General features: G+C 39.3%; 1 protein-coding gene across 1 annotated transcript; it reads right to left on the bottom strand.

Moving 5' to 3' along the window:
- Positions 1 to 939: 939 nt before the first annotated feature.
- On the bottom strand, positions 940 to 18,417 carry LOC128715524 (lachesin-like). Its single transcript, XM_053810431.1, has 10 exons — positions 18,327 to 18,417; positions 12,806 to 12,909; positions 12,299 to 12,506; positions 10,831 to 10,989; positions 8,160 to 8,288; positions 7,912 to 8,049; positions 5,743 to 5,892; positions 5,332 to 5,385; positions 1,270 to 1,350; positions 940 to 1,097 (listed from the first exon to the last, which is right to left on the bottom strand). Exons 1-10 carry the CDS (start codon positions 18,415 to 18,417, stop codon positions 940 to 942), a joined length of 1,272 nt encoding a protein of 423 aa, XP_053666406.1.
- Positions 18,418 to 20,294: the final 1,877 nt, after the last annotated feature.

The following is a 20,294-nucleotide window of genomic DNA, read 5'->3' as shown; positions in this document are numbered from 1 at the left end:
TAACATACTCAAAATCACGGAACGAAATTTTACTTAACAGTGCTCCAGTAATAATAAATATTCTTTAACGCTTTATACATCATGCGAAAAAAACCAGTAATACGACCAGAATAACCTAAATTTAAACCTACATAAATCTAACTTTATCCCACTACATCCCATATTCATTCTGACATTGGCTAACAATTTTCTATTGGATGAAGTAATAAAATTGTGATAGACAATCCTGTTTGGTATTTTGGTATCATTTCTGGAGTGTTGGAAAGTCGATCCCGTCCACTGCACCACCGTGCAGACCGTGCTCAGCTTTCAGTAGATTTAATTACAATTCTACTCCGCTCGTTCATAGATCTTTCCTAAGTCTCTTTATTTCCATCCAAATATTTTATCCTAATAACATATTACCTGACAATAAGCGTTATAATTCGCTTGTAGTATATTCCACTTCTTAAAGCCTACACTCTCTCAATACATTGTTTATTCTCTGAAGCCGATGCTGATTAAGCAATATTGTTGTACAAGCATTGGCTTTTTTGTGTTTTTTTGTTGTTTTTGTGAGTTTCTTAACTAATCTTATTCATTTTCCTAAGGATATGTATCGATGTTGCTTTTGGATTGTTGGTTTAGGTAAAACTTACTAATCGTAGCAGCGTATTTACAATTAATAACTAGCTCTCCGTTTGTTCATTTCTAGCGCATATTTCCCTATCCTTGTTTTGCAGTTTTTAATTGTTACCTGCATAAATTGTATCGTTTACATTCGTGTTTGGTATAACACAACTCCTAATATTAACTCATTTTCATGTTACATAACAATAGTTTAATGGAACCATAATAGCTTTCTCGCCAAACCGAATCAACATGAACGGAACGATCGAAATAAACAATTCTATTTGCTTGCTACTCTATTCTATTGACTGTTTCTTATCATTACAAGCGTCAAATTGTTCCGACTTGCAAAGCAAAAATGACAACTGCTAAAACTATTACTATGTGTATCCTGCCGTATAACAATTCTTTGGAGCAAATGGCTCCATTCACTCCAGTTGTTGATATTTCATAGCTGTCGTCATTTCGATTACCGCTTATTATTACATCTGTTGAACAGGCTCGCAGAAAGTCAGACCAATGTACAAAACCATGAAAAGAGAAAAGAAATTTTTTAGTTATTAATACATGATTTTCTAAGATTACTACTAATTCCAGTGATCCGTGCTTCACAGCAATGATCGACATGTTATAATAATTTTAATAAGTCTAACATTTTACCTTTCCTCTTACTGCTGCTGTCCAAATCTTCATCCATAAAATCGTTAGATTCGTAAAAGTTACTCCCTTTTCGCGATTTATCTAAAATAAAATGTCAAAAGTTTACAGTTAAACACCCAAATTTTTCATTATTATTTACGATAAAAAATCAATTGTTTTAATATCTACCATTTTTAATCTAAAAACAATTAAACCGTCGGTGGTCCCTGGTTGTCTACCAAACAAAAGAACAAACTATGGCTAAGACAAACAAGAGAACATTGTGCCAATACGAAAAATACGAAAAGAAAGTATTATTCTTGAAATAATATTGTATACAAATTGGCCAATATTCTATCGAACAAACGAGAATGGAACGACACATTTAAGGCTACTTTGGCAAATGCTTTAGCTCAGATAATGCAGAAGAATCCAGAATTGGCAAAACCTTATCTTTGAGTAACTTCTACAGTTAATAAGATGGTCATGGAATATCCCGATTTTTCAAGAATAGTGGGATTTTATACAAATATCCATTTAAAATTAATGAACCAGTTTTAACTGCCTTTACTAGGCAAGCATAACTGCATTTGTAATCTCTACCGTTTAAGAGATCAGATACATACTTTTTGATGCGAAGTAAATTATTATAAAGCTTTTATAATAAAACGTACTGCATCGACTTTCTACAAATTTATTTATTAGTTAAACTTGTAACATATGAAAGGTGGAAGAAGGATATATATCCCTTTCTTATATTCATACGCTTTGTAGACTAACATGTATGTTCAATGCAGTTATCAATTAATTATGGTGCATAGGATGGTTTGGGGGGATAATGCATCAATGCAACACTTGATAGGTGTTTGCAGCGAGACTAACGACAAGACACAAACAGCTCATGTGCTTGATTAAGTGTCAGCAAAAAAGGTTGTTAAATAAGATTGTAACATTTTTTGAACAAATTTATAAAAAAAAATCACATTTTTTCATATCACCTTTTCACCTATCACCATTCACCTTTTTACCACCGGTCGTTAATAAATTTTTCACTTCAGTGAGATACGGACATAATACGTAACTTGTAATTAACGAGAAGTGTACAATGAACAAGCTATGCTATACAAGATTAAATCATGTAACGACAGCCGACTTACAAGATTAAATAACTCACGCCAACACAAATATCAATGTTACGGAAACAAACAAACAAACACACTGCAAAATTATCATCCAATTTACTACGCTCATTTACCGGCAAAGAAACAACCCAATTGAATTTGTCTCAGATTTCAAGTTTTCATTTAACAACACAACGAATTCTTCGGATTAGATTTTCTCCCACCAGGAAACAAAACTATAAAGGGCTAGTGCGTGTTTTTATATCTCATTTTATTCGACGGTCGGAAAACAAATTTTACTCTTCCTGTTCCAAACCAAAGCGAATAGGCTAGACATAAAAGAAAAACCAACCAGCAAATGCTTGCAGGTCTCCTGGGAGTTGTTTAGATTTCGCTTTCAGACTGCTGTTACCAAAAGGGGGAAAGTCCACTTCCGAAACGCTACCGTCATTTGCTTTTACAAAAAGAAAAGCACGCTACAGTGACTTTTTTCCAGCGCTAGACATAACGAAAATCGACAAATATTATACAGCAAAGTGTACAGTATAGTACAGAATGCTTGTAGCCCTAAAGCGTACCAGCAAGTTGCGAATAAGTTTAAGTTATATGGCACAATTAGAAAACACAAAGCATACATAACCTACGAATTGTTGAGAACAAATTCAAACAAGTTTCAATACAACCCATCCAGTTTATGTTCTAAACATTTTACTCGATGCATGATTCCCATCGCTTGTCTGGAACAATATTTTGTTCAGCACTGTTTTTAGCTTACATTTGCCACACATTTTCATATTGCGTCCCAGTTTGACATGGAAACAAACAAACAGCAAAGACCAACCGTAGGTGTAGATACGTAAGTTAATACTGACGGAAGACCTTTGTGACCTATGAAGTCATAAAAAATGCTCCACATGTGTAAAGCCGTGTCTAATGAGTATTATTTCACAAATGAGGTTTGGCGTCTTGCGCCATTCGACTGCCGGAACCGAATTGACCTTACTGCACAAGGAATTACCAAGTCCAAGTCCAAAGTATATGTGTTTTCTCGCTCTTGCTTCGAGCGTCTTCGGGCTAACCAAACCAATTGCCGGCAGCAATCACAAATAACTTGTAATTTTGTGCTATCGTACTATGCAACTAACATGTACCTAATTGTTAGCCATCATCATTTGCGCTACAAAATGTGAGCATATGTTTTCGGGGCCAGCCGAATCGCTCACAGACGAAAATGGTAACACAGGAAACAGGAAATGTATAGGATCCCATTCCATCGGTACCGAATGGCAACAGGGCGTACGATCGGCTACACTAAATATAATTAGTCCGCATGGTTGGCTTATTGGCCGACAGAGTTCAGGAGATTTCACGGATCATTTGCGTGTTGTTTTACGTGATGATTTGATGTACCTCAGCACTCATTGTGCCCAGCCAAACCAGTGATGGAACAGTTCGAACTGAGGAGTTTCCGTGATTTATTTTTTCCACTGCAATTTTTCCCTATCCCCTGAACGAAAGAAATACAAATCCCCGACAACTAGTCTCGGAGATCTACCACAACCTCAGAACGCTCAGTATGTTACAGCAGATATGACCAGCGGCCGGTTTCAGTGTGAGGTGAAAAAGTGGTTCACTAGAAGAGTAGTATTTCAACCCTTACACGGATTGTAGCACAGTAACATATACACAATCCCCTTGTGGGTGTAGCGTTTAAACGCCTTTTCTACTTGACATTGACACCTCCGCCCAGCAAAGGTATGCCTTTCATTAGTTTGAAAGAGGTTGCAGCTTTGGTTCTATTATTTCCATTGCCACTTCCTTCACCAGCCCATCGGTGGCCAGTAAATTTCACTAATTCCCCAATGAGCCGCTGCTGGGCGGTTGAGTTTTCCCTACGCCATTCGGTTGCGGTTCACTTTCGTTACGAATTGGGCTTTTATGTGCCATTTTACTTTCACTCAATTTTGCAACGATAAACAATACTACAATACAGACCAGCAAGACCGTTGATCGGCTTGACGTCCATTCGCATTTTTTATGGCATAGACTAAAAGCGTGTATTAGGTCGGGAGCGAGAAAAAAGCCCCAGCCTAGAAGCGTTTACCTTGCGGAAAATTATGGTACAAACGTTGGAGCCGCATTTCATTAAGATGACCATATATTTCATACCCGGGAATCTCGGTAGGCCAAAAACTACTTTTGGCGCACATCAAACGAATGTACGTCATGCAGATCATAAACACTATGTCTACCGAACCTTACCGAACGATTGCCTCAATCATGCAACGATATGCGAGCGAAAATAAACTTTCAGACGCGTCCATCGCGTGAAACAGGCATCATTTTCACAGTTCACAATTATATTTTTATTGTGATTAATGATGAATGCTGTGGTTGATTTCGCTGCGCTAATGCTACAGGATGTCCGTGTGCTTGTACATCGCTGTACACAACAAACACCGCCAACCAGCAACAGTCAAATGAACATTCGCACGCATCCTTTTCCTTACACGCGCGTTGTAATTTAAACCCAATTTTTCCCACCCATCCCAACCCAAAAATGGGCAAGCACGTCTGATCTGATGGCGGAATAATTGCTTTGAATTATTGTGCCAGTGAACGCACACCAGTTTGGATCAAGTCAACGCTAAACTGGTTGATTGCTCTATCACAATAGTGTGTTATCATCATTAATCTTGATTTTAGTTAATGACTGTTTTAACACTGATTATTACACTTTTCTAAATATTTTTACTACGTTTTGCGTAGCTGTAAAGACGCTATCAAGATGGTAACACTAACGAAGGCATTCGGTCTATAAAATTTCGTTCTACCCAAAACTATAAACACTTCTATGGAGTTTTTTATTTTAATTTGATTTAGAGTAAAACCTTCGTTACTGTTACATTTAGAGTCTCTAAATCAGTGGACATGCTATAAAGGTTTCATCGCTTATACTTACTTCTTCGCTTGCCGTCTATAGCCTCCACTGAGTTGATTGCACTTTTTGGTAGCTCTGAAATAGGAGAACAATACACGATAAATGGCGCAAATGAAAACTAGTTCAAACTACATAGCCTGCATTTTAAAGTGTACAATCGAATGAGACGAATATGAAACTCAAGTTTTGTTCACATCTTTGCTTTGTTAGTGTTAATATGATAAACTATTGAAATTGGAATGCTAACACTCCACCATTGCTTCGGTGTGGTGGCCAGTTCTATTGTGGAATATTTGTCGTATTTGTCTCGTGGCGACGGGAAATGTAAACAAAAAATACCCCGGAAAGCATAGCTTAGGCTAGCCATATAACAAGAATTCGAAAAAAGCTTAACTAAACTGACGGTTCTAAAATAGGATATGGCAGGCTTACTGTATAGTTTGATGGTTCCGTCGGTTTCCCCTAAGGAATTTTTAGCGATACATTTGTAGGCACCAAAATCGGCCTGGCTCACAACCTTGATGCTCAGCTTCATCACCACTTTGTACGCGTTGTCTATCAGAACCGGCTCGTACTTACCACCTGAAAACGAAGAAATAGGGAGAGTACAATGAGAAACACAAACAGCGTAAGCTGAGAGCTGAGAAAGCACAAACGTACGAAAAATCGGAACAAGTGGAAAAACGTACCAAACATAACGAAATGTTTTTTTGTTCTCACCTACTGCCAAATTTGCATGATTATTCAAAAAGAAATCTGAATCTGGTGTTGCTGCTCTACAGCTAGAACCCGGGAGATTTGCATCACCTTCAAATTATGTTTTTATAATACACCTGAAGTCACATACGTGTCGCCGACGCATCAAAAATCCTTGCAATCGAAAAACTACCGGACACATTTCGTATTGTCTTAAACGATTACCATTTCCATTTCCGTTACCATTTGCTAGAAGAGGTTTTGTTCCGGCCTGGAAAAGCTATCCAGTTTTCTTGCAAAACAAAGATTACATCACAGATCACCGTGTAAATCTTGTCAAACTCTAAAATAGCGGAACTGCATTAGCATTGAGAGAGCAGCAAAAATCATCATCCAAATATTAATCATGTCAACTCCTTCGGTAAATTGTGTACGCTAGCAATGGTTCGCAGTTGGCTGTAACGTAGCCTCGATGCCACAGCAACTAATAATGTGGCATTAACCTAATTTCAACCCAATTAAGATATTACTTTCGACGTAACATCTATCGTTTTCACGGTACGCTGACCGAAGGCATGAAACCACCGACGGAAAGAAACGGTACGAAAGAAATGTCGAACCACGTACCGCAGTGTGTGGTTAAAAGGGACAAGGAAGTATCGGAAAACACAGCAAGCATAAATTATGCTTATCAAATCATTTATCCTAAATCCTGTCGGCTCGCTGTGCTGTGCAGGTTTGCGAAGCGTAGAAAGGGTGTCCGGGTTGTCGGGCAGGTTAATCTCTTTCCACGTTCGCATTCACTGCGAACTGAATGGGAAAGCTCGAACGGAATCAGTGGTAGAAATCAAAATGAACAAGCTAATGGGTTAGGTTAAGCCATGTTGTCAGCATGGTCGGTGTCGGATGGAATTGTTTGCTAGGATACAACTTAATAATTCACACTTCTTGTGAAATAATTCCGGGGTGAGCGCAAGCATGCTTATTTCCTAAAATAAGTCTTTGTATTCTGGCTAGTCATTTCAAACATTTATGTGCTTTGAATATAATTTACAGTGTCATTCTAATTATACACCTCAATTCACACGTTAGAAAGCGAACTCTCAGGCAACCCTTCAATGTCATTATCAACTGTGCTCGTCTTATTGACAAATGTTGCGTCCCAACCATTGCACCTTTTCATTTCGGTAACGTTTTGCATTATTCGTTTAGAACACAAAACCCCATTGCCTACGTGAACATGAACGACACTAAAACTTATCAACCGCTAGACCTTGAACTGATAGCAAGATTACCCACCCTTATCCACACTGTCACACTCCAAAGTACGCATATAAACATTGATGCACCGGCCTTAACGCAAAACAACAAACAGCCAACCATCAAGAGCACGTACATGGTAATGGTGTGTTACGGTTTCGTTTTTCCCGAAGGCAATAAGAACAAAACAAACCAGTTTTCTTTCGCTCTTCTCGCTCCCTTACGCCCATTAGCATTCACTTATCCTCTGATAACAATCCCTACGTAACTGTGGAATATACTACACTCTTCCCGCGTCCTCTACGTTGCGTTCCATTTCGCAATTTACCATCCGAACATTGGTACATCTTGTGCCCTTACAAAACAAACTAGAACTCCCTTCATTTTCCCACCCTTAGCACGTAGCACAGATGTAATCAATGAAACGTGATATGTAAAAATTATGATAAGAAACTATCTGACGTAGGCACGATTTTAATTCACTTTGTAAGGAGCGCCCAGGTGTTACATGGGCTTGCACACTGCAACAGCTAAGAGTGACACTTGTAAAAAAGGAGAGAATTTGTGTTGTATAATTTTCAACATACCAAGAAAGTTTTGTACACAACATTCATACAAAATACGAAACTGCTCGATCTCACTTACCTTGGGGAACAATGTCACCCTTTTCGCGGGTCCAATAGTTAATTGACTTGGGATAAGCTTCCGAGTGGCACTCAAGAGTCATTCGTTGACCTTCAACCGCCCCGACCAGCTGATTGGGCACCCATATCATCGGCGGAACTGTAAGCAAACAGCGGGAAGAAAATTATGCGCAAACCATTGAACGCTAGGCGCCCATTGCTATCCGCACTAGCCATATGGTATCCGAATACAGTTCGTATGATACTTACAGTGCACTATCAACATTACCCGTTTGCTAACCGACGGTGGAACTCCATTGGACGCAATGCATAGATACGCACCCATATGCAATCTGTTGACTTTCGGTATTGTAAACGTTGGACCTTCGACAGATGATACTGCAGGAGAAAGGCGATTAAGCGGTAAACAAAAACAATTAACGTCAACGCATCGGGAAATGCTGGCATTCTGCGCAAAAAGAGCTATTCGTTAAAGTTGCGGATATTGGGCCGCATATATTCGTTGTCACCGGTGTGTTAAGTTACTAAACGCTGGCTACATTCTCTTTCCCATCCGAAGAACCTCACAAGTGCATCCGGAATGTTCAGGAGCTGCAAATAACAACAGGAATTTGAACATCACAATACCTAAGAATTCTTAAAGGCCACAGACGTAAGATGAAGGAATTTCGGAACAGCATACTAGTTGCTACTGCTCACTGTGTGCCAGCTCCTGGCAGGGAGCAGGTAGAGACACGCTTACTTATACTAAAAGGTGCCTTGTCTCCTTTACCCTGGCATAGGGTTGGTGTGAATGATAAATTTTCAATTGGCTGGAAAATTGGATCTGGGAAATAAACTTGTCATAAAACAAAATTATTTTTCTGCTCCCTGCGCTCATTTTGCTCGGCTGTTGTCACACACACGGATGGACTTGGTGAACCCATCGTGCTGAGCATATGAGCCTTGGCTCGTAGACTGATTTGGTGTTGCGAATGGATACCAACGGTTATGATGTAGACTTGAAGGCGAAGAACGCAAAAATAAATGTTCACCTATATATTATCAAATTCTAAGCTGTTACACTATTTTTGTTTTGTTTTGTGTATCATGTATCAAAGACTAACGAAACAAGGATATATTCAAGTATTCAATTTACCACAATAGATCCCAAAGCGTTTTACTATCTCAACATCGTACAGTTCTTCAATGCGGAAGGTTTTTTTTTACAATGTGGACTAGCCAATCGAATGATCGGCCAAAAGACAAACGATCGAAAATCAACCAATCGATTGAACCTGTCCCATAGTGTGACCTTGGTGAAAAAACGGTGACACATGTTTCAAGGCGTACAACTTCGGCTATTGTCTAGACTGTCGAGCGAAACTGCAATTTGTGTCATCTTTGTAGGATAAGCAAAGATGTATCGGTATTGACGGGCAGTTGTTTGAACTTTTTCGGTATCAAACACCGGACAAATATTCCGGACGTCAATTCACTTCTACCATCCCTCTGTCATCCACATCTCATGGACGTCCATTAACCCTCTATGTCCACGACCATGCCGCAAACACAATCGACAGCGTTAATTCGGACTTGGTTCAAGTGGATGCAATAAAATGAGGAATGTATTTGCCAAATTTCGACGGTAAATTAGCTCAATTACACCTTTTCTCCCTGCTCCCTCTCCGTAGGCTTAACCTTCCGATTTCAACCATGTATCACGTTGTAGGTTTACCATCTCTCTCACACAACCCACACCCTATCGATGGCCCCATCGGGCTTGGCCCGTGCAGTTACGTTTACCAAACAAATAATTCATTTGCACCCATTCGTTAGCTCGTCTGATGACCGATGGGAATGGTGGAATTGGTTTATACGTACTGACAACGATTAGGCTGCTTTCTCGTTTGCAATCACCGGCAGCAGTTCGCTCTCAATCAAATCAAGCTTAGCACGATGATTGGCGTTCTGAGTGTTCCGAATGTACACCGACCCCATGCTGAGTGTGGTCGATTGTTTATTTTTGTAGCATAAATCTGTTTCTTTTCCAATGATTGTGCGAAGCTCTACTGTAACGGCGGAATAATAAGAGCATGGCCAACAAAATTCAATCGACATGGGAGTTTTGTTTGCAAACTGGAACCACTACCCCACGCAAACAACACCACCATTTCTGCCTTCCGTATGCTTTCAGTTCATATCAGCTTCCCAGCGTAAAGGGGCTATTATTGAAATTAAACTCATCTCACCGATTCGTATATCATTGCTCAGGATGCAAACATATCTGAAAGTAATACGAGCACAGGGCAATACCAGTGGTAAAAATGCAGCGAGGCGACGGGTTCTGGGCGGTTGGAAATAAAACGCCAATGATAAACAAGCTTGATGTGCACTCTTGCCAACTCCCTTCACATCACAGGGGCCAATAAATTATATAGCCCATCAAATATCATTGCTTTACATCTTGACGCCGTTGTTACCGCCGACTATCCTTTTTTACAATTCGATACTTTTGAGCTCTACTTTACTTTTCGCACACCTTTCCACCAGCTATGCCACACGGTTCGCACACGTTTTACTCTCACTAGAAGCATCAACAGCAAAAAAAAATTGCAAAAAGTTTCAAATTTAATGGCCGTGCACACATAAAAATACGAAGTAGTTTAAATTTATAGCAAACCTGTATCAACCAATCGTTCTAGTTTGGATCGGTGGAGGGTTTGCTTACATCGACTTATGAGAGCCCCAGTGTAGCTCAACAGTTTAGTACCCACCGTGACCGCGGTATCTGCACACCTCTTATTGAGCAATACTTTGTTTTATCGTTCTGACATCACGCGCAACACACATTCGTAAATCATTTAGTAGATTTATCCCAATTTTATTTATTTGTAAGTAACTTTGGCTGAAGGGTGTTACTGGTCCATCTGCTACTCACCTTGCTCACCGTCTTGCAGGGAGATGTTATCGCCAGCTTCACGGCGCCACACGATTGCTGGGGCAGGCGATCCTACGGCAGCACATCGCAGCGTCACGTTGCTACCCTCCCGTACAACCATATCAGTGCTGGTCGGGTAGTCCAGTATGTCCGGCGGTACTGAAAATTACAACATACATTCAGCAAATTTATGATTTTCATCTGGATGTTAACTATGTGCTTTCAAACAACGTTTTTTGGTTTTCACAACCAAAACCAATGCAATAAAATGTTATTCGATACACTGTCATCAACAGTGATCGTCCGTACATTGTTTCAGAACGATCGTGCTCATTTCAAATAGATTCTCGTTAGAGTAGTACCTTTCTTCCATTTCTTTTTAAAGCAATGGATTCACACTCTACATTATACATTCTACATTCTACATACATACGTTCTACAAGCGCAAATTAAAACTATCCAATACACCATATAAGCATCGAATGCGTTTTTCTCCTTCTCTTCTTGGCGTAACGACCGTTTAGGTCATGTCTGCCATTTCTGGCTCACTAGATTTAATTTTACCACGTAACCGGATAGTCAGTACTGGCTGTAAAGGATTGATCCGGATGGGATTTTGGACCGCTCCTGTTGTGACCGGCGCCGCTACCAATACACCACCGGCCACCCCATGCATTTTCTATTTATAGCTAGTTTTTTCTAGCCTTCGGCAAATTATTTAATTTTGCATATTTTCCATTTTTTTGTTTTTGCTTCTGCATAGTAAAGTGCATTATCACCGCAATGACAGTGCAAAGACGTTTGGTAAATCGCAACATCACCGGCACCACCATAACTCGCGCATACATTTACCGCAAATGCGGTGTTAGCTGTATTTTCATTTTATATCCATTGTTACAAACCTGCTTAGTCAATTATACTTTCCAAAGTTGCATGGCGGTAGCATTAGAAACTATTTATGTTTTTTTTATTTATTGTTGTTGCTTTGTTTTGCTTTATTATCCATTCGCTCAACTTCTTCGTTTGGCATTTTCTTTTACCCGTGTGGGGTGGTTTCGTCAACGAAAATGGTCGACCCACACGTCGATGCCATATGGTGAACAATTTGAATATCACGTGACTGCCAGTAGTAAGTCGTGACACAAAAGTAGCGTCCTGCACATTCCAATTCATTCATAATTATAATTCTCTTTCAATACATGTATTGCATTGGTTTGTTGGTTGCAGAAACTGGCGATGTTTCCACCACGGCGGTGACTCATTCGACGGAATGAAAACATCTCTTCGGAATTTCTCGTATTGTGGTACTATTCTTTAGCAAACATTTGCTGCTATAGTTTTACGTATTGAAATACTGTTCTGTTCCATATCGAAAATAAATACAAAAGAAAAAAAAACACTGACGCATTATCAATAATGAGGCTGCAGGTGCTTGCCCAGTTTTCATTTTATGAATGCATATATGTACCTACAACATCCAGATATCCCATCTGGCTTTTCATTGGATCCGTATTGATTTGGCACATGTACCATCCCCGATCTGTTTCACGGATATCCTTGATTCGAAGTTGCCAAGTTTTTTTCTCTGTATATGTAATACCAATTCGTTTGTTCTTCGTAATGACATGATTTTGGATGGTGAGTATTGTTTGGGTGTCCACCCGCAACCATGCGACCTGTTTGAAGGTAAAGTAAAGAGAAAGGCACGAGCCATGAAGGTATCATTTTTTATTTCAAACAATAATGAATTAATGAACATAAAAGAGTCTGCATGTTTTTTTTTCCATTGAATACAATAATCCGTTAATTTTTCCATCAGTACATACAGTACAGGACATTACATTAAAATTGTAATAAATGACAAAAACTCGTATACTATCTAATTATTGAAGGAGATTTTTAACATAAACAGCGTCTCAAATTAATAAGGTTTCTTTACGAAAAATATCTATATTTTTCACTTTAATAATCAAACCTTATAAGCACCTAGATCATGCACTACACATGTTAAGGTGGCTTCTCGTCCCACGGCTGCCGTTACATTGGTGATAGGTGTGCTGAACTTTGGATCGGTTATCACTGAAAGAAATGGGAAGAAAAACCACAAGTTAGTTAATAATAATCTAGATGATTAGAAACATTATTTGTTTACGGGGTTATTTCTACGAATAATTGCAGTCTCTATCAGTCGTGATTGTGAAACTGTTCAAAGAACAGTTGTTCTTCTAGACACGAGTGCAGTGAGATACGGGTGTATTGGGACACCAGAGCCACCACCGAGCGAGTGATATTTTGTTTTGAGGTACGTGCAAGATCGTTCAGATCCGCAGAGTGTTACATTGAAATTTATGTTTTTCCATTGTACTTTCTTTTCGACTGTGGCCGGCTGTCTGCTAACAGCTCCTGGCACCTCAGACTAAAACTCCGTCTTAATGTTTATTAGAGGTGACAAAACACTGGAAACCATTACTCGAGGGTTTTAGAATAACTTCTATAACATCGTGATTTGCCTAATTATAACTGATCAAATCTGACTGGGTGTTGGAATGTTGGAATATTTGAAGTATCCCAACATTCTGAAAGGTATTAAGAAACAAACCTCATGAAAATGAGCAATGCGTGATGACAAAAGCAAAAACCTGAGACAAAAATTAACCGATTGCGAAGGTATTTTAATTATTATTTTAATATATTATTAACAAACAAAACATATAGCATTTAATAAATATATTTTTCATCCTCAAAATCATTTCACAAAAACAATTAAACCGTTTCTAAAAGTACCAATCGCAATCAAGTTGGAGTTTACAATAACCAGAAATGGTATGAATCGGCTCTTTAATACCACAGTGTGATTATTGCCACTTTAATATTTGTATCAAAATGCTTTTGGAAAGTCAATTAAAAGATTTTTATAATCTATAACTTTTCCTCGCTATAAATTAACTAACACAGAATCAGCCAATGTGGAGCTCTCCTACATTTAAAGGATAATGCACTCATTATTCGGCTATGTAGCAGTACAGTAGGGAATGCAAAAGTGGTGGTTCAGGGTAAGTGCCTCGTCACGCAGCTGACAATTTATTAAACAGTCTAGTGGTGTATTTAACCGCCCTAATGAAAATCGACGTTTAAACGAAATAATTGAATGTACGATGGATGGTATCACATAAACAGAGCAGTGATGCAAAAACCTAACGATACTACTAGCACGTTCCTGTCTGCAGCCATGCACGGAGGAATAATCGGTGAACAGGAAAAAGGGAAACATCATCAGCAGAGTCCTATGCAAAGTGGTACTACCCGATAATTCGAATATCCACGTATTGAGTACAATTTCTATCTCCTACTTTAGTCACCCAGTATTGATACACGCACACGTATAGATGAAGTGGAAGGACCTATTTGACTTTTCCATAAACCCAGTGTATTTGTTTGACCACCAATATCTATGCAGCAACCAACACCTACAGCTACGTTTCGCCAGTGCGAAAGGTTTTGGTGAACGTACCGTTTCTGTTTCTATATCAATTGCATTTCTAACCTCTAAACGGATGAATCGGTTTAGTCCGTTCTGTGTTCCGTTTTAGACAGGTCCGGTACGCAATTGGTGTTTTCATGATGATGCGAATACCATCGGTTTGCACATTGCACAAACAAATAAACGACGACACTTTTACGATTGAAATAGCCACTACGCTTCGTCTGCTGGAGATATACCAATACGAATATGCTTGTTGGGCTACCAAGTACTTGTCATTGTAAGCAATACATCGACATCTGTTGCAAATTGCAGAATGTTTAATTGTTCAAAACACCTAAACCGTAGCCAATATTAAGCGTTCTGTTGTTGATTACGAAAATAACTATCTCACATTTATTTGAGTATTTAAGTACATTAATTATCGTCGTTAAATTACTAATTAAGTAGTGTATAATAAAGCAGTGAAATACAATAAAGCTATACCTATCGCACAGTTGTTTGTGTATTTAAATACATTAATCATATTTAGGAAGAAGACTAACGTTAAATTACTAATGGAATAGTGTATAATAAGGCAGTAAACCAGTGAAGTAACGCAGAATTTTGTAAGGGCAGAGTTTTAGGAAAATAATATGTGAAAAGTAATTAAGAATATGGCCAAATACACCCATGATTCACGAGTCAGAGAAGAAACATTTTCCCAACCAATGTGAAATGTATAGAATGATGGACAGAAGGTGGGATCCTTATGAAATTTAAGCAATACATTCTTAAACCCGTAAGTTATCGCTAAACAATCAATTCTGTTCCACTGCTTGTAAACAAATATAAACAATATATGCGGTCTAATAAATTTACATACTGAACACAATTTACCACGTGTACTGCTAAATAGTTCACAAATGAACAGTTTAAAATGGCACCGTAAACACACTGTAAATATCATTCGTAACTTATGAAAACTGTGCTTCCGGTTCCTCGTTCATGGAAACGGCAGCGATGCTAACTGGCAACCGTTCATCAAAGGTGCACCTCAAAAGGGTAGTGAATGGCTCCCGGGCAGTATTATTGTGTAAAACCAGCTCTGCATATTCTGCTGGTCAGAGATCACTGTGTGGCGCAAAAACAGCAATATATAATAAACTGGAAAGCAAAAATCTGCCCTCAATTTATGTAATGGATTTTCTCTGCTCTATATTTCCTTTTTTGTCAGCCCATTCATCTTTTCCCTGGATCCGTGGAAATAGACCTTCAAACAACTGGACGGCTTCTCGCAAAACGCTGTGAATGCGTCCGTACAGTATGCGCTTCACAGATCCGCCTCGACCACACTCGTCTGTTGTTTTTCAGCTAAATTTCCTACCAACATTCCATCACTCGCACTCCTGTCATAGTGATATTTTCACGACCGACCGTCACCATGCTGTAGATTTGCAAAAGGTGCATCTGCGGGTGTGCAGTTGCATGCGTGGATGTAAGTGAATCGGAAACTTGAGCAACCTACCTTGGCCCGGTAGATAGTACGCCCCAAAAGGATTAACGTGTGTCTCTCACTAAAACACCAAATCCTTACGACCGTCCAATGGACAGTGTGCGTTCGGTTTTAATCCTGTGCCACAAAACTTTACTCTAATCTGTGGCGTTGGGATTTTTCTCGTCCGCTACCAATAGCGACCTGTACGTACCGTACGTATGCGACGGATTTCCACCATCATCCGCTCGGTTACTGGACACTTCGCAAGAACAATTTCATAACTGCAGCTCACTCGCAACACATCCCACTCAGAAAAAAGTGTTCGTTGAGGGTCATGTGAAATATTCCTCCCGCACCCACAGCACAACTGCTGTCGTAAGGTAAATAAAACTCATCATATTAATTAGACTCCTAGGTGTTATGCTTACCCTTGCACCACTGCCACGGGTTTTACTCTTACTGCTGGTCTCCACACCGATTTATTTTATACCATAATGTCGTGCAATCGTTCCATGTTCATGTTCCAACTACCGAGATGGTCGCAATGGTCCGAGCAAACGAAACGCCACAAAAGTTTGGAAAAAGTTTAAAATGATCCTTAAAAAGTCTTAACTTTCCATAGATACTTTTTTTCAACGGCGCTCACCAAAAGAAAGTGATTAGCACAAAATATCTTGCAAAGTTTGAGATTGTTTAAATGGTTCTTTGAAGCTCGACTTTAGGAACAGCTCTTTTAAATCCCGCAGAACTATTTGTGGAAAAAGATATCAAAACTGTTCAACCAAAGCATGCTAAACTCAGATAGTTTCGTTTGATAGTGCTTGCCCAAACACGGTTTTAAAAATTCCAATTATGCGTAACACGAACAATCTCAATATAGTTTTCCTAGACTGGCTTTTAGAAACAGTTCAAATCTGAATAATGCTATCTATGCCTACCTGCAGTACACCACTGATTGATATTATTGCTCATCAGCCATGGGCTGCTGAAATACGGAACATGGCTTGATGCACATACAGCTAAATTATGGATTTATCAGTCATGAACCAGAGAAAACCACGACAATGTATCATCTGTACTGCATGTGATATATGCTCAGGGAAGAAGCTACAATCGGTCAAATAGGCATGCTGTAAGCTAATCGTAATGCGCGGTCTTGCGTGGAACATTGCATGGTGTAAAAGCAGTAAATTTCCTTCCGATTCCTCATTTCCACTTACGCGTCTGCTTCATCGTGTATTTAAAGCATTCTAGTGAGTCTGATGGAGATACTCGTTTTCACATGTCGTCCATCGGTGCTGGCCAATTCCACCTATAATCATCCCGATACAGATGCCAAATATCAATTACCATTTTGCAGGAAGAAACTACGAACCATGATTCATTTTTTACGGTACCAAATGAGATAAGAATGTTAGCAGCATTTGTACATCGGTCTAGATGTCGAATGGCATCGCTTGAATGTTTCTTTTTTTCTACATACGAACAATTCAATGTATGTCCACAATGTCACAATCAGGAATTTGTGTGGCCCGTTTCATACCAATTAAGCAGTCCGAAATGGTAACCGTGTACCCTGTTTTCCAAAACCGATGCCAACGAAATCAATCCCGACACGGTGGATGCAGCAGAATTTGAGTTGTCCATTTATTTTACATGTTTCTGGCCTTACGCTTACGATTTACTATTCACATACACACATACAGACAAATATAAAATTCACATTCTTGGCAATCAATGAATTACTAACAATGTAGTTCATATTGCACTTTTGTGGGAAATTACAAAATTTTAACTGTATTCCGGTGATCGTTCAATCTTGTTTGCAATAACAGTCATATGTTGAAATAATTGAGTAGAAAAGGAGCGAGCCCAAAAACTCCCAATTAAATTAAATTACCACACAAATAATAAAATATATTTACTCATACAATGGCTGCATTGAACGTAATTCTCCTAATGGAATTGGGTCCAGGTTCTGTGTTGTTAACAATCAGCGCTATTATTTCCACTCCATAATTTGTATCTTTTTGTTTTAATTTCATGAAGAACATACACGCAGATGTTCTGTTCAGCTCGAAAAAGAAGGTAATTTTAGGGAATACTTAAGAAGAAAAACTACATGTGGTATTGGAAAGTATACACATTTTTAGAAGTTTCTTCGACGTCCTGTAAATAAATACAAGTTTGCGTTCCCCTATGGCGTTGCATGCGATTTTTAACCGATTTTTTTTTCACTATTTTGTCCATAAAGAGGCATCTGCTTAAAAACAAAATCCGGCGACAGATATTAAAAAATACTGACCTGAAAACAAGAATTTCTTATGAATTCTTCAAGTCATTCGGACCAAAGACCGAATATCAATACGTTGTTTTAAGAAAAGTGCTTTTGAACATTTAGAATTTACGCCTGTATATGACGATGAATGTACTTGTATCGGGGACATGCTAACTAACAGCTCCGTTAAATTAATAGACCATCAAAAATATTTACATTTAATGTGATGCTAGATATGCAATTTCGAACGGCAAACTTACCTGTGACTTCGGAAAATGATGCAGGACAAACAATGGATGCAGAAATAAATACGAGCAGCCACAATGCATCAAATACACTGGAGCAAATCATTGCTTAAACACACTTCAAGTTGATGGCAGATGCAAAGTTAGACTCGAAATAGTTCCACATTAGTCCAAACACTGCACAAAAAACATATTATGCTAATTTAATCTTCTCCAAGTCACCAAACACAGTTTTGCAGTGTAACTAACGGAAATTTATCTTCTTCGATCATTTGAAATCTGTTCATTGTTATACGGCATATCGCTATGAATAGATTATCTGAATAATTGCAGATGTATCACTTATAAACAAGTCCGAATTAATAGTTTAGAACCAGAAAATCACTCCGTTTTTAAGTAAACACAACAGATTAGTTCATTTCACCTGCAGAATATACACTTAGCAGAAAAGCTTGCTTGAAGTACAACATGCGTTGAATAAGCATCGAATAACTAAAGATGCCGGTCTATCGAGAAATGTTCCTTGTTCATCGTCAATTTGCACATATTTAACACCATCCCTATCTAGACACCCTGTGGTGCTCCTACGGCATTCTAACCACTTTCACACCGTTCATAAATTAGCCAAAGGACACCAATTCTCGGACAAGATCGAACAGCAACTAGACTAATAAAAAACTCTAACCCTGTGCGATGAAAGCAAGTACTAATCTTCCTGGGGGGTAAATCTTCTTCGTATCGGTTTGCATTATCAACACAACTCACCTCGCACGAAAACTTGAGAAAGTAGCATTTCCAGATACATGCGTATAGCGAACCGACCAATACGGTAACGGGCAGAAAGCGTGTTCAGTCATCGATCTACCATCTGTCGAATGGCTTAACGTTTGCGAGTGCAAATCATCCTCGTAGCAGGAACACAAATGACACACTGAGCTAACTGCTAACGGCTAGGGCAATCAACACATCCGAAAAGGTGATTGCAGGTGGAATAAGAAGGTCAGGCTCCAGGCCAAAGCGCTGGCCTTTAGCACCAACACCGAAAGGGTTCGGTTCGATCCATGTGCGATAATCGGTCGCTTACGGGCATCATCTGTCTACTGCCAGCTGAACGGTTGGACGAGTTTTGCATGAGCAAAATTTCTTGTTTTCGCATCAAACCCATCTCACCACGGTACGAATTCGGTGTTCTCGCCATCACCATCGCTAGTGATGGCTAGTGGCTAGTGCGACGATGATGATGATGATGATGCGTCGAAACTCACATATTAAACGAAAACACCAACATAAAACTTCTCGATCCGTAGCGACACCAATTGACATGCTGCACGGACGCTTCGTGGCAGCTCGAACGCAATGAAAAAATAAGCACGATGGGGTGTAATAAGGAAGGGCATCGGTGTTGAAATGAACTTTGGCACTTGATTAACGCCAATAACCAGACCATATAGCGAACCATTTTCAGCAGCAACTCGTTGATACGGTACGATGATAAACACGGTAAACGCTCTCTCGAGTAACTTTGTCACCGCAATCACCTGAAAAAGTTGCAAACATTCGGTGATCGCTCTGCTTTTGATATATGATGATACGGATCCGATGGTGTGTGGGCATGAGAAACGAGAGTTTTAAGGGTTGCAGCTCACCTTCCTAACCCGCGCACCGTCCGTAACATCACCAGAAACAGCCAAACTATGACACTAAAATTACACCACATCGGAAATGTTTACTGACCGGTTTTGTTTCCCAGTTTACTGATGGAATTTTTAAACCGTTTTCTAGCATCTTCCGGCACTTGCACTGATCGGAAATACCGCATTTCTCAGGTTTCCATCTGAAGCCAGCTTGTAATAAACTGGTGCAATGTACAAACAGTCACGATGCACTTGGAGTAATGCCAAGGCGAGAATTCACTTCGTACTATCGGGTCTGATTAGACGCAGGACGTCAGGCGCCCCCCGTGGTGGTGCTGGCAAAATCAAT

Source organism: Anopheles marshallii, chromosome 3 (genome assembly GCF_943734725.1).
Source record: "Anopheles marshallii chromosome 3, idAnoMarsDA_429_01, whole genome shotgun sequence".
In the NCBI taxonomy this organism is placed as follows: domain Eukaryota; kingdom Metazoa; phylum Arthropoda; class Insecta; order Diptera; family Culicidae; genus Anopheles; species Anopheles marshallii.
This window is presented reverse-complemented; position numbering and strand designations above follow the sequence as displayed.